General features: G+C 39.8%; 1 protein-coding gene across 8 annotated transcripts in view; it reads right to left on the reverse strand.

The window, feature by feature from the left end:
* CDIN1 (CDAN1 interacting nuclease 1) overlaps positions 1–16246 on the reverse strand; it is a 184305-nt gene that overhangs the window by 107954 nt on the left and 60105 nt on the right. For all 8 annotated transcript variants that reach the window (XM_032789319.2, XM_032789316.2, XM_032789325.2 and 5 more), the window contains 3 exons: positions 7918–7997; positions 7529–7578; positions 3518–3585 (listed from right to left, as the gene is read on the reverse strand). In XM_032789319.2, coding sequence (XP_032645210.1) covers positions 3518–3585; positions 7529–7578; positions 7918–7997 — 198 coding nt within the window. The remainder of the gene's footprint in view (positions 1–3517; positions 3586–7528; positions 7579–7917; positions 7998–16246) is intronic.

Consider the following 16246-nt stretch of genomic DNA (forward strand, 5'->3'; position numbering starts at 1 on the left):
ATATGGATTCATATCCTGTTTCTGACATGGATTTACTGGGTGAGTTTGGGCATGTTATTTTGTAAGACTGAGGACTGACTTGTAATAAATGCATTATTCTAACTCCACAGTAGTTGAAATGACTCTATATTAATTGCTTCACTTGGTTTGCGTACAATAATCCTATTAATATAACCAAGGAAATCCTAAGTATGTGCCTTTTTTGTGACAGCATAGCATTATCCAGTTTATCGATTTAAAACGATCAAGTCCTTCTCTATAATAATTACTGTCTGGCCAGTAATCCTTTGGCTTTACATTTGCATATAATGATTTAATCTTATTTTACTGATTTCAGTTCATTGTTTAATATGCCAATATTATGCTGTATTTTAATTATTTCTCAAATGTTCGTGATTCCTTCACCCATTCTATTCATCCATGAATATACACAACCCACATACTCTCCATTTCATCCTCCACATTAATACAAATACTTAATATTGGACTCACTTGCCTATTGGTACTGCCAAACAAGTTAAAAAACATCAGTATACATCTTTATGTCATTCAAGAGAAATGTTGCAAAAAAATGGAAGCGTCACTGAAATGATCATTTACTAAAGAGTCTTATAACAAAAAGCAGCTTTATACACAAGTCTGAAAAGTAGCACTATCTTGTCTTTTACATAAAACTGGGAACATCTAACATCCTGGAAATACAGTACCCAATATAATCTAAAATAGTGTATTTTCCCCCAGCAGTTCTTAACTCTGTCAGTTATGAACAACTTTTTTTCCATACCTTGTCTTAATATCACTGGTAGGTTACCTTTATTTGTTGTTATTATTACTACAGTAATTACAAGCCAGAGCCAAAAATAGTACTGAGCTTTTCCAGGCTGAACCATGTTTGATTTAAAAAATGTTCTATGTTTCATGTTCCACTTGAGTCATGTAACACACATTTCCTTAACTTCCCTAGGTTTATTTTATATGAAACCATACTACACGGTTTACTAAAATTGATGCACTATGTCCTAAGAAATTCCTTTATCTACTAAAATTGTTATTCTATCACAGAAAGAAATTAAGTCTGGCACGACTTGCTTTTGGATAAATCCATAAGACTTACTATTTATCACTTAAGCTACTTTCTGTTCCTTTTTGTAAAAGTTAGGACATTACACTGCTCTACAGCCAAAATGCTTCTGAAATAAATGTAGTCAAACTTTACTAATTCTGGGTCACTGGGAACGAAAATTATGCTTAAAATTGTTGATTGGCTCTAGTCTAGCTGTTGGGCTCCAGACTACAGCAGTGGAATCTCCTGGCAGGTGATGTGAGAGTTTCCATGTTCCGTGACCGTCAAAAGGATCTTGTCCCATTCTTCTTCATGGAAGGTGATCTTGTAGCCTGCAACAACATCGATGGTGTGATGGCAGCCCTCAACATCGTTCACGATCCAGATGAGTGGAGACTGTTCATTGATTCATCAAAGACGAGTCTTAAAGCTGTTTTGCTGCATAATGGCAATGTTTTGCCATCAATTCCAGTTGGTCATGCAGTCCATAGGAAGGAAACCTATGACAACATGAAACAACTTTTGAGGTGCATAAACTATGACCAACATCAGTGGCAGCTTTGTGGCGATTTGAAGGTTGTTGCTCTCTTGCTTGGTCTGCAGACTGGATACACAAAGTACTGCTGTTTTCTCTGCGAATGGGATAGTCGTGCAAGAGATTCCCACTACATCAAGAAAGATTGGCCACTCCGACAGTCATTGGAGCCTGGGAGGAAAAGTGTTCAGCATCCACCACTTGTTGAATCAAGGAAGATTTTGTTACCACACTTACACATCAAGCTGGGTCTGATGAAGAACTTTGTCAAGGCCATTGACAAAACACAAGCAGCTTTCAAGTACCTCCGTGGAAAATTTCCAAGGTTAAGTGAAGCTAAGATAAAGGAAGGTGTCTTTGTTGGTCCTCAGATTCGTGAACTTCTTCGAGATGATGCATTTGACCATGCACTGCGTGGCAAGGAAAAGACGGCATGGAAAGCCTTCCAGTTAGTGGCAATAAATTTTCTCGGAAACAACAAGGCAGACAACTACAGGTTGTTGGTGGAAAACCTCCTCAAGGCATACAAAAGCCTTGGTTGCAACATGTCACTAAAGATACATTTTTTGCACTCTCATCTAGATTTTTTTCCACCGAACTGTGGAGCAGTGAGCGACGAGCACGGCGAGCGATTTCACCAGGACATTGCAACAATGGAGTAATGCTATCAGGGCAAATGGAGCCCATCAATGCTTGCAGACTATTGCTGGACAGTGACAAGAGATGCTCCATTTAATGAATACAAGAGACAAGCCAAGAAGCGCCGAGTAGACACTGAATAGGACTAAACTATGTACATAATAGTTTTTTGCCTTTTGTTTCATAATAAATTTTATTTATATAACCCTTTTGCTGATTTTTAAAGTGTTACATAAACAGGACAGGTGAAATATTATCATGTAAAGCAACCATAAACACATGAAAAGACCTAGGTTTACAATTTATGATTAAAACTCTACTATCTACACAATATACATAGACATAAAATGTAAAAACTTAAATATCTTAGAAACAGTAGCCAATCAGTTGTTTTAATTGTCATATTTGAATTCAGCACATCAAAATACATAATAAATACCACATTTTATCTCTGAAGCAGACGACTTCTCAAAAATTGTAGACCAGTGTTATTTGTTCAATAGAGGTATTAGTTTTAGGTGAAACTAACGTGAGTTGTATTATCTTTCTACATCAGAAATCTCTTTGAAGAATACAACAGTTTACTATAGTATTAGGTTGCAGCAGTTTTATTTTCATATCACCACAGAAGGATTTCAAGGTATAAAAATTACAATAATTTATTATCTCAGTAAGAGAAATAATTATTTAAATGCTAACCACTGTAATTAATGTTAATTACTGTACCATGTTTAATACTTTTTAATAGATAGAAAATTAAATCATCCTCTAATATCAAAATGAACATTTTTTAAAATAAATTCTTAATTGACTTTAAAGATGGGAAATGTGGAAAGATTCAGTGCATTAATTCAAAAATATCAGAAACTTCACTTACAGCTAAACAAGTGAATTCTTCTAGCAGTTCTTTAATACATAAAGCATTTTGCAGCTAATATTTCTTATCTTTCCTTCTAAGTCTCATATGGCCTAGATTATGACTAATATCTCATGACACCAAAAGTAATACTGCAGCAGATATTAAAGCATTTTTTTCAGCTACTTATTCTATAAAATATTAATTGCAAGCCTGTGCATGTGCTGTATATATAGGATATTAGGTAACTGAGTTCCTGCTCAGTTCTAAATCAATAAAAGATAACATGTACAGCTTCAATCATTTTTTACTCTTCCTTTACATAATACAGCATGAGTTGAGGTCTTTTTTTTCATTAAGTAAACAGTCACTGAGATCTTTGAAGCTAACGTACCATAGGTTAGATTCTACTATAGAGTCTTACCTAAGAAAGAAAGATTTTTCTCCAGCAGCATTTCTCGCAGCAGGACTTCATGCTCATGTCCAATAGCACTGATGGATTTAAGTTAAAGAAAAAGTACTATACAGCCGAGTCTCATCTTTCGCAGGGGTTCCATTCCACGGTTAGCGCGTAAAGTGAAAACTACATATAGTCAAAATTACATTGAGTTGAATGGCGGGCGCAATTGCTCGCACTACAGAAACAGCATTGAAATTGTTATTTTTCTTTTCTTTTTTCGTTTTTGCTGACTGCGTAAAGCTGAAATCGCGCATGTTAAACATGCGTAAGATGCGACAGACCTGTATGTTTGGAACAAAACTAAATTCAGAACACTGTTATAGCTAGAATATAACGCTCTACATCTTAAGTACTTACTGCTTTTTAAAAATCAGGGCCCGTTTATGGTGTGTCATGTTGGGTACCCAAAAACTGAGGCACCCAAAATCACTAGCTACGTTTGAAAATTTATACCAGTCTTTAAGTAAAAATAAAATAAAAAAAACACCTCACACAAATGAGAAAAGGCAGGTATCACCATGATTAACTTTCTTTAATATACCCAAGAGTAGTATTTATCCTGCTTTCATTTTCTGCTCCAAAAGAGCCAAGTGTGAGACTAAAATGAGCGCCTTTATAGCTGGAAATTTTGGGCCCAATCTTCGGCTTTGTACTCAAGACTTTCACTGAAGTAAATGGGAGTTTTGAGTAAGTACATAAACCACAATTAATTAGAAAACAATTAAACAATTTAAGATTTTGTTCTTTAAATACTGAAACTTCTTACACATAAAGATATACTCTAAAGCCATCTGATGTATCTCACTGTATCAAAACAGCCTTTTAACTGATTTTTCAGTTATAAAAAACCAGTTATGTAAAGGAGAATCTGTAAATGAATCTTAAAAACACTACAATTCATAATTCTGTTTAGAATATCTTATGCAAAGTGATAAACTGCAGAAAGAATTACCATTATAATTAATTACTCTCACTTTTACCAGCAGTGACTGCTGAACTGCAAAAAAGCCAATCATAAGGAATCACTTTACACATACACATCATTGTCTCTATCAACTGAAAGCGTGTACTACATTAAACTATACTGGCCATGACAGAACCCAAAAAGGAAAAGGAATGATGGCAAAAATGTAAGCCAAATACTGCAAACAGAATTGATAATGCACCATAAGCAGAAACACTTAGACTTAGTCTATAATAATACCTATTATTGATGAATAGCAGTGACCATGGGGCAAAACTTTTAAATAACCTCACAAGCCATTTTCTGCTCATGCAATCCAACAGCCTAGTTTCCCGTAAGCATCTGAACTATTACTGAAAAATAGCCTCCTGGCATTTACAAAGAGGTAGACTTCATACTTTAGTCCATGCATATATAATTAGATAGTTATATTTAAAATCAATATGCAATCCTTCAGAAGACATTATGCTTTTAAAACCTTAACTTTAAATTGATTTTTAACTATTTTATGTGCCTTAAAATTAGCAACTAATTCAGCAACATACACTCTCAGATAATGCATTCACACAGTGAAATATCACAAAACTTTACCCTAACAATCTTCGGTTGACAAACTTTTTATGTTTCCTAATAATGCCATCATTTTTTGTGCAAGCTGATTTGAAATCCAGGGGGGAAAACACACTACAGATTACAGAAAATGCACTATTTCTTAACAAATTAATATAAAGCAGAGATATGTAGAGTAATGCATCATTTTTGTAAAATAAAGTTAGTTTTTACAGCTTAGAAGCATATATTCAGAGTCTTCATGACAAGAATACAAACTCATGTACCTAATTTAACAGGCCTTTCAACTAACAATCCTTTAAAAGACAGAATGATGTTTAATGAATACACTTATATATAATTGTACTTAATATTTTAGCGTACTCTCAAAGAATATACATTAACTCCCCACTTAACATCGTCTTGATTAACGTAGTTTCGATCTTACGTCCCTGCTCAATTACAGAACATGCTCCATTTAAAGCTGTGCAATGCTTCGCTATAACGTTGTTTGGCTGCGTGCTTTGTCCACAGGTGGCAGCCCTACTTAACAGCTCCCCTATGCCCCCCACCCAGCACCTCCCGCCCACCGGCAGGCCCCACGGATCAGTGCCTTCCCCCTCTTCCCCCCGCAGCAATCAGCTAGCTTGCGGCATTCAAGTGGGGAGGGAGGAGCGAGGACTCAGCGTGCAGGCACCCCATCCCCTCCCTGCCTCCCGAATGCTGCAAGCCAGCTGATTGACACGGGCAGGAGGCAGGGGAGGAGCAAGGACGCAGAGTGCAGAGTAAAGGGGGAAGGAGGGGGGAAAAGAGGCAGGTTAAGGGTGGGAGCTTAGGGGAAGGATAGAGTGGGTGGGCCGAAGTTGAGCCCCCAAGCCCCTGGTGCTTGCAGAGTAGGGGAAGCTCCCACTGCTGCTGCACAATGTGCTTCTCCTACTACAGCACCTTCAGCCTCCTTGCCTGCCTCACAGTCTCCAGTGCCAGTGGGCTGTGCCTTTGTGGGGTAAGGTGGGGGCACCTCCCAACTATAGTATGTATTGTACCATATGGTAAAAACAAATTTCCCCGGAACCTAACCCCTCCATTTACATTAATTCTTATGGGGAAATTGGATTCGCTTAACATCGTTTCACTTAAATTAGCATTTTTCAGGAACATAACTACAACATAAAGTTAGGAGTTACTGTACCATACAAATAGACTTAGGGCCCAAACATGTTTTCATTAAAGTTAATGGGAGCAGGATTTGGCACTTACTATATTTCAAAGTAAATCTGAGGAAAAGTGGCAGGAAATGAAGCAATTTTTTTTAGGAGATGCAAACACTATGACTGCAGAGTGTATTGGAGATATAAGAAGAAATATCTCCTTTAATACATATGAACAGTGAATAAATTTTTTCTCCATGTTTCACTGCTGGGAACCATTGTGGCTTCCCTTCCCTCCTAATACACCTCTATCATGATATAATGCTGTCCTCGGGAGCCAAAAAATCTTACGGCGTTATAGGTGAAACCGCGTTATATCAAACTTCATCCGCAGAGCATGCAGCCCCGCCCCCTGGAGTACTGCTTTACCACATTATATCCGAATTTGTGTTATATTGAGTCACATTATATCAGGGTAGAGGTGTACAGGGTGAAATTCCCACCCCCTCCAAAACCTCACTGAAATGTGTACAGAGAACTCTCTAGGACTAGGGGGAGGAAATCCACTCTCCATCCTGCAGACTGGATACAATGGCACAAACTGAAGGTTTCTCTTCCAAGCATGGGCTGAAATTGATCAGAAACCCTTCTATATGCCCAATAAAGTGCTTTTAGGCCACAGAATCTGCACAAGAGTGGTGTCTTCCCAATACACTCCTTCATCCTCACCCATTCAGGCCTGTATAGAATCCCCCATCTGCTGCAACCACTGAGCGCTGACCCTTCCTCCACAGTACTCTGCTCATTGTGGAGATACCCTGACATACTGTTCCGCTTTCAAAAATAAGGTATAGAAAAAGACCTATGTCCTACTTTCCTTGAAGAAGAGGAGAAAAGAGCAGCACTGAAATGTCAGGTACAGCATTTAAAATTTAAATCAGAACTTGAAAGCAGTTCAAAAAATCCAAAGGAAACATCAAATTAGTTAAAAATATTGCAATACTGGACAGTGTCTATGGCACTTTAATGGCTTTATATGAATCACAATATGATTTTCTCTCATCAAAAATAAGAGGGTTTCAACTAAGCATATATATGTACAGCCGCTGAACTGATAACTTACCTTGGCCTATCTGAGTTTAGTTAAACAGCATAAGAGAATGGACTGCAGTGACCCTCTGCTCGATTGAATGTAGAAGAGTACAAAATGTGTTTTGTGAAGTGGAACTTTATGTCAGGTTAAAGCTAGACACATCTCCTCCACAGAGTCTAAGGTCGTCAATCGTGCACCTAAAATTTTATGGGAAAAGATACTGTTTGATGCAGTCCACCAGTGGTCCATAACAACAGTCATTCACAGTACACTGCAGACAAATAAGAGAAGAAGTATAGTGATGGTTAACTACAAATCTATTATAATTAAACAGTATGCTAAAAACAGTAATTACTTTTCCTCCAAAAGGCTATCAAAGGCTGTTTGGATATAAATCACAGAAAACAAAAATTGCATGCTTTTTGTTCACTATAAAAGCAAGCTATTAAAAAGTGAAATGCTCTCCTCACAAATATTGCATTGCCATTTATGGTGCACCCTGACCTGAGTGATAGTTTATGATGACAGTAATTAAATGAGGTTTAAAATCCTTTACTCTGCTAGGCAGACGATAGCACTGCCACTGAAAAAAGATGGCTGTGATTAATACCTGATAGACCTGATTTGCTAGAACTCCATCTGGAATCTGAGAAGGGTCCCGCAGCATACTATTTATAAGAGTCTTGGAAGCTATGGAAGAAAAGGAAAATTGTTAGCTCAGTACGAACATATCATTAACTAATTGTCAAAAAAGTGGAACATACTTTTTGAAAGGAAAACGTTGGCTACACTGATAAAACAAGGTTACTTATCTGTAACTGAAGGTTCCTCAAGATATGTGGTCTCTATCTGTATTTCACTGAAGGTTATGTTCATGTGTTATGCACCCAGAGCTGGAGCTTTTCAAAGTAGTACTGTTTGGTGGTCAATGCATGTGCCCCGTGCTGCCTCGTGGTCTCACCCAAGGCCATAAAGAGTGTGGCAGGCCACCAGCATCTCCAGTTCCTTCTCTACTGAAGAGCTGTTGAATCCACAGTCGAGGGAAAAGAGGGTGGGCTTGGAATAAAGATTGGGACCACACATCTCAAAGAACCTTCAGTTACAGGTTAGTAACCTCATCTTCTTCAAGTGATCGTCCCTATTGTATTCTACTGAGGTTGATTAACAAGCAGTACCTATGTGGGAGGATAGTGCAAGGAGACTATCAAATGGAGGATTGTTGCTCTGAACAAATTATTTGTTACAGAATCATGCACTACAGAAGGGGTCGGCAACCTTTCAGAAGTGCTGTGCTGAGTCTTCATTTATTCACTCTAATTTAAGGTTTCGTGTGCCAGTAATACATTTTAACGTTTTTAGAAGGTCTCTTTCTAGAAGTCTTTAATATATAACTAAACTATTGTTTTACGTAAAGTAAATAAGGTTTTTAAAATGTTTAAGAAGTTTCATTTAAAAATAAATTAAAATGCAGAGCCCCCTGGTCCGGTGACCAGGACCTAGGCAGTGTGAATGCCACTGAAAATCAGCTTGCGTGCCATAGGTTGCCTACCCCTGCACTAGAGCATGGTGTGTACGGAACTCCACATGGCCACATTGCATATGTCTGTGAAGGGCACCTTGTGGAGTGCAGCTCTAGCTGATGCTTGAGCTCTCATGGAATGGGCCCTTCACAAGAGGATTGTCCTGATAATTGATAGCAGTGCATAATGCACCCTGAAACTCACCTGGAGATTCCCTGAGTGGAAATGGCTTGCCTTTTCATTCTTTCTGCTATACTAATGAAAAGACAAGGAAATTTCCAAAAGGGCTTTGTCCACTCAAGATAAAATTCAATGCCTTTCCAATATCTAATAAGTAAAATCTTGTTTCCTCATTCGAGGCATGAGGCCTGGGGAAGAAGGTAGGTAAATGTATGGGTTGACTGAGGTGGAATTGGGAAACCTTGGATAGAAACTTAAAGTGAAGTCATAGAGATCGTGTCTTTGTGAAAAATGGTGAAGGGAGGGTTAGCCATCATGGCTCCCAATTCACCAACCCTCCTCACTGATGTAACAACGAGGAAAGTGACTTTCATGGAAAGGAGAGATGGCAAGTGTGAGGCCATACGTTCAAAGGGAGCAGACCTCAACGAGGTGAGGATTAGGTTAAAGTCCCATTGGGGGATGACAAGCTGAATGGGAGAGTATTTTTGCAGAAGGCCCTTCCAGAATGACACAGTTAATGGGTGGGTAAATATGAATGATCGTCCATCAGTGGGTGAAAAGCACTAATGACAGCTGCATGTACCTCAATGGAACTGAGGACCAGTCCCAAGTCCTTCAGATAAAGGAAATATTCCCAGAGTAGTGAGATGCCAACCAGTTCAGGGACAAGGCCCTGCCGGGTAGCCCAGGCAGTGAAATTCATCCATTTGACTTGATACAAGTGTCTTGTGGACTGGTTGAGAGAACATCTCGTACCCCCAGGGAGGATTCCTGTGCTAATGGAGGTGTTCATCCAAAAACCAAGCTGTAAGGTGAAGAGTGCATGGATTGAGGTGTCTGAGTCTGCTGTTGTGCTGGGTCAGTAGCTTCAGGAACATCCAAAGTGGATGGTGCTTTGACATGCAGAAAAGTGGAAGCCAAAATTGGTGAGGCCAGAAGGGGGTGATCAGGATGCTTATTCCTCTTTCCCATCAGATCATGTGGATCAGTTGTGGTAGGAAGGGTAAACGGGAAGGCATAATCTGTCCAGTCTGACCAATCAAGGGCTGGAACATCCTCCTGCGAACAATATTGGGTGCATTTGGTATTGTTGTGGAATGAGAAAAGATCCCTCACCGGGGCTCCCATCAGCCAAAGATGTCCGCGATTACAGTTATGCAACTCCCATTCTTGGTCAGTTGGACGTTTCAGTTTCATGTTCTGCATGCCTGGTAAGTAGACTGCTGTCAGAAGAACATGGTGTGCAATGCACCACTCCCAAAGGTGTATAGATTCCAACACAGGACTCAGGATCTTGTCCCCCTTTTCTTGTTTATATAGAAGACTGTGATGGTGGTGCCTGACATGAGAAGAATGTGTCAGTCCTGCATGGCTGGTAGGAACACCTGCCAAGCTTTGCATACTGCCTGAAGTTCTAATATGTTTATGTGCATCCTGGCCTCTCATGTTGTCCAGGTGACTTGTGTCATGTGATCACCCAGGTGGGTGCCCCAGCCTGTGAGGGATGCATCCATTATGATTGTCATGGTGGGTGAGAATGGGAGGAAGGATGGGTGGAAGACTTGTAGCAGATTCATCCACCATTGGATGAGAAGAGAAGAGAACTTCTGGTGGCATGTGGAACAGAGTATGTATGGGTTGATGCATGGGGGAGTAGACACTTTGTAGCTACAACTGAAAGCGGTGCAGGTGAGCAAAGGGTGTGACATATGTGCAGACTGCCATGCGTCCCAAAAGGGAGAGAGACAGAATTTGATAGAAACCGAAGACCTGGAAGACACCATAGTGATTAGCTCCCTCGTTGTCTGGAATCTTTCCTTTGTTAGATAAGCTCAGGTGGAAGACTGGAGATGCTGGTGGGCCTGCCATGCCCTTTATCGCCTTGGGCAAGACCACAAGGTGACACTGGGGGCATTCACAGACTGCCGAAGAGTATTACTTTCAAAAGCTCTGGATACATGTGCGTGACACTCAGCAGAATATAATAGAGACCATCACTTGGAGAAGAACTCTTTGATTACACAACAAGCAGTTGCAGTATATTCCCCTCCATTTGCTAGTCACTTATCCGTTCGCATATGATCGAACTCTGATAATCTCAAAACCACAAAGATACGTTATAAACACAGGGCCAAATTCTGCTTTCAGTTACACTTATGCAACTCTGTGCTCAAAAGCATTATGCACAGGAATATCTCCTAGGAAAATAGCTTAGATTTTTAAAAAGAATGGTTTAAGATTAGAGGAGAAAGATATGCAGAACTTCAAACTGGTGTTAAAAAATTAAAGACTGTTGTCTGAACAGTTTTAGTGGTAGTTAGGGACCTGAAGATTCCACACTGGCAGTTTTCAACTTTTTGCTGCATTTGTTCAGCATCAGCACACTTACTTGCTTTTACCTAAAAACATGCTAATCTAAGTTCACAAATCAGAACCACTAAATGAATGAATAAAGTCTCTCAAGCAATCTTCTTAGTCTTTTGTTATTTTTTCACACTCTAATTTTAATCTTGTTGAACAAATGAGATTTTCAATGGCCAGTATCAGGAAACATTTAATTTTTTATATTCATGTTTAAATATAGTCTCTGTAAAAGTCCAGCAGCCGTTTTCTCTGTGGACTCTTAATCTGGGCACTTTTGCATAACAATTAATAATATGAATCAAAAGATTTTAATCTAGAATGGCTCTTGTTTCAAATACCCAGACATTGGTTTTGCTTTTCAGGGGGGTAACAGATTTTATAATATAGTAGCAGAAATATTTAGAATCCCTTATTAGTCCCAAGTTAAAAAAAAACCACAATAACTGAGAAATGCTGTTTATACTTAGTTGGTTATATTATCTGTGGACCATAAGATAACTGAGAGAACATGTTAGGTAAAATAAAAAAAGATTCATGAAATTAACTATGTAGAAACATGCAAATTAAATATCGTATTTCAGGATATATTTCTCTGCCACCCTTATCTGTAATGCTGTGAAGATAAATAATAGAAATAATTTTAAAATGTTACATCAACGATATCAACTTCAGTTCATCTTCTGCATTTTTCCTTTTCAGATAAATAATAGTATCAATTAAGCAGACAGACTTTTAAAAACAGTAAGGGTAACAGAAAAAGTTAGTGTATTCATACCTTCATCATGATTCTGTATTTTACACACACACACTTATATATTACAAAGTGGTACATAATTTAAGTGGAAATGTGGAAGATAGGATAGGTCAGAGGATTGATATCATGGGATTTCAATCAGGTATAAACCAGGCCACTAGCTGGACATCAGATACAGGTCAGTAATGGTTGAAAGTTACTATCTGAAGATTCTTCAAATAACTATGAGTTGGCAGTTACAGGTCAGTTTCTTGTAGAAATGCATCCACAGTACAAACACTGCCAGGCTTGACATTAAGGTTGCCAGCTTTCTACTTGCACAAAACCAAACATCCTTCCCTGGCCCACCCCTTCTCCAAGGCCCAGCCCCCCACTCACTCCATCCCACCTTCCTCTGTTGCTTGCTCTTCCCACCCTCACTCACTTGTTCATTTTGCACTGGGCTGGCTCAGGGAGTTAGGGTGCAGGCTCCAGGGTGGGGCCAGGGATGAAGGGGTTTGGGGTGCAGGAGGGGGCTCCAGGCTGAGGGAGTGGAGCCAAGGGGTTTGGAGTATGGGAAGGGGTTCCAGGCAGAGGCATGGGGTGGGAGGGGGTACGGACTCTGGGCTGGGGCCAAAAATGAAGGTTTCAGGGTGTGGGAAGGGGATCTGGGCTGGGGTAGGGGGTTGGGTGCAGGAGGTGTGTGACGGCTCTGGCTGCAGGTATGGGTTTTGGGGTGCAGGAGAGGGCTGGGGCAGGGAGTTGGGGTGCGGGAGGGGTGAGGGCTCCAGCTGGGGGTGTGGGCTATGCGGTGGAGCTGGGAATGAGGGGCTTGTGGTACAAGAGGGTGCTCCGGGCTGGGACCGAGGGGTTCGGAGGGGGGAAATCAGGGCTGGGGAAGGGGCAAGGAAGGGGGGCAGAGTGCAGGTTCCAGGCAGCACTTACCTCAAGCAGCTTCCGGAGGCACCAGCCAAGGAGAGCTGTGGAACCGGCACTTGGGGCGGAGACAGTGTGCGGAGCCCCCTGGCTGCCCCCAAATGTAGGAGTTGGAGGGGGGACATGGTGCTGCTTTTGGGAGGAGCCATGGAGCCATGGCAGGCACGGAGCCTGCCTTAGCCTTGCTGCGAAGCAAACTGGACATTTGAGTCTTGTCAGTGGTGCTGACCAGAGCCGTCAGTGTCCCTTTTCAACCACCCATTCCAGTTGAAAACTGGACACTTGTCAACTCTATGTGGCATCCTTATTGATAATTTAACAGGAAAGGCCGGGGACTGAATGGGACTGGAAGCTGAACTATTTTATTACAATGAAGGACAGATACAAATTTAGGCACATTGAAACACATTGTCAGAAGGGCTTGGGATGGTCCTGTGGTTAGAACACTGCACTGACACCTGATCTACACCAGAAATTTTTACCAACATAATTAAGCCAGTTAGGAGTAGAAAAAAAAAAATCATATTACTAACCAAAAACATAGCTGTGCCAACCGAAGTCCAAGTTTAGATGTAATTATATCAGCCAAAAAGTCCTTTTGCCAGTATAACTTAATCCTTTTGGGGAACTGGTATAAAATATAACAAAATAACTCTTTTGCCATTATAAACTGCATCTCCACAAACAGAGTTTGCCAATATAGCTCTACCAGCATATTTCATCAGAAAACTCTTTCTAGTGGAGACAAGGCCTAAGATTTATGAGGTTCCCTGCTCTGCCATAAACTTCCTTTTGGGCAAGTCACTTTATCTCTCAGTGCCTCAGTTCTCCTTCTTTAAGGAGAGGATAAGTACTACATCTCTCCCTCAATATAACGCTGTCCTCGGGAGCCAAAAAATCTTACAGCGTTATAGGTGAAACCATGTTATATTGAATTTGCTTTGATCCACTGGAGTGGGCAGCCCCCTGCCCTAGAACACTGCTTTACCGCGTTATATCCAAATTCGTGTTATATCAGGTCGCGTTATATCGAGGTAGAGGTGTACTATTTTTCTCCCATCCTTTGTCGCTCTGATCATGCACCACTGAAGTTTTGGCTACATACACATATTTCTATTTTATCAACCACCGTCTGTACCCGGCATTCCAAAGTTTAAGGTTCACACCTGAATTCATCTGACAAAGTTCTGTTCTCTTTCATGACGTATTTCCCACTTTTTGGAGAGAGTGGAAAGAAATAGAACATTGAGAGAATTAAGCATTCAGTTTGTGAGTGAAATACATATCTTTTTTAAGTCTGTTTTTATACAGCCTTAGAATTGGAATGGAGAAAATGTATGAAAAACTGAACTAGAAGCAGGGGTGCTGTAACAATTTTTATAGAGGGGGTGCTGAAAGCCACTGAACCAAAACTGTAAACCCTGTATATAATGGAAACCACTGGGTGCTGCAGCACCCGCCATTCCCTTGGTTCCAGCACCTATGACTAGAAGGCTTTGCTGATCTGTGAGTGATGAGAGGCTTCCTTCTGGAATGCACGGGATACAAATATCCCATTTCCCCTCCTCCCAGTGTACATGGTGGGTCAGTGGTCCTGCCATTTCCTCTTCCATCTTTGGCTCCACTTCGGAAAGTTTCCCTTTCCTCTCCCTTGTAATCCAAAGGAGCACTGATCCCTTTTCTTCCAGCTGGACAGGCAAAGATCCACCACATTCACTTGTAGTGATAGAAAGGTGCATTTGCACAAAATGTAAAACTGAAAAAGGCAAGAGTTGGGCAATAACACTTGTTAGTGACGAGGTGGTACTTAATGCAAAGCAGACTGCAAAAATTAGCACTATTTAGCATTGAGGAACGTGCAGTTAGAGGGAACTTGAAGTATTCAGAATTATGAAAGGCATGCGTGAAAAATATGCTCCCTTCTATCTGGTCCCATAACCCTCCCAAAAAAGCTTACAAAATGAAATTAGTGGCTAGCACATTTAGAAAAAATAGAAGTAAACATTTCTTAATATGGTATATAATCAACCAACGAAATTCATTGCTTCAGGAGACCATCCAGTCAAACATCAAGGCTGGATTTAGGAGAGGGTTGAATTATTTCATGATCAACTGCTCTGTTTGTAGTTATGCATCTTAAGACATGGGTGCTTGCATTTCCTGCTTCAGTAAACTGATCACTACAAGGGACAAGGAAGATTTCAGTTTCACCCCATGAACTGCACTGCACAGTTGGCAAGGTTTATTATGGGCTTTTTACCTTTGCTTGAAGCATCAAGTATTGGCAACTCCTGAATGAAAGATATCAAAGAAACAAAATTTGGCAAAACTGTGTTTCTATATTCATTAGTGCATAGAATGTGATTAAGAACATATTTGTCAAATTTGCTTTTTCATTTAAACAATTTTCTGAAGTAACTAAAATGAAAGCGTATTATTCAAATGCAATGTTATTCAAATACAATAAAATGCCAAGTTTTACTAAAATATGTCCAGTAAGGTATCTTTTAGTTTTTGGAAAATACTTCCAAAAACTGAGCACAAGTGCCAGTTACAGCTCTTCTTACACAACTTTTGCTTAATTTACCTGGGGAAAACTACATTAGCAACCTTCTGATGAAACAAAGCCATATATTGTCAAGTCATTTTCTCATACTTGCTTGCTTACTTTTTAATATTTACAGAAAGACTTTGCCAAATTTCAAAATATCACACGTCACTATAATACGAATGAGACGTGCGCACACATACACAGGAGCTTTAAAGCCAGACTGAATAAACTATACTAGGTCATGTATTTCCTCCATTTGTTGGAAAATTCTTTTAATGAACAGTAATTCTTTTTTTTTTTTTTTTTGGTACTCAAAATAACTTTGGGACTGATTCTGGTCTCAACTACACCAGTGTAATACTGGAGTAACTGCTGAATTCTGTGATACTATTCTGGTTTCACTTTGGTGTAACAGATGCCAAAATCTGGCCTTCAATCTAACAGAAAAGTAACTTGTCTCCTATCACTGTATTGACATTTAATACGCAAGTTTCTGCTCATCTAAAAATAACTACTTATGCATTGTACAGTATACTGCTTAATTAAAAACAGCATATTGCTACTTTATGTGGAATCGAATTTCATTATGAATTCTTTATGTAATGAGACAGTTGTGATACATTTCTTCAATTGCAATTAATCTTTCAACAAG

Source organism: Chelonoidis abingdonii, chromosome 4 (assembly GCF_003597395.2).
Source record: "Chelonoidis abingdonii isolate Lonesome George chromosome 4, CheloAbing_2.0, whole genome shotgun sequence".
Lineage (NCBI taxonomy): Eukaryota > Metazoa > Chordata > Testudines > Testudinidae > Chelonoidis > Chelonoidis abingdonii.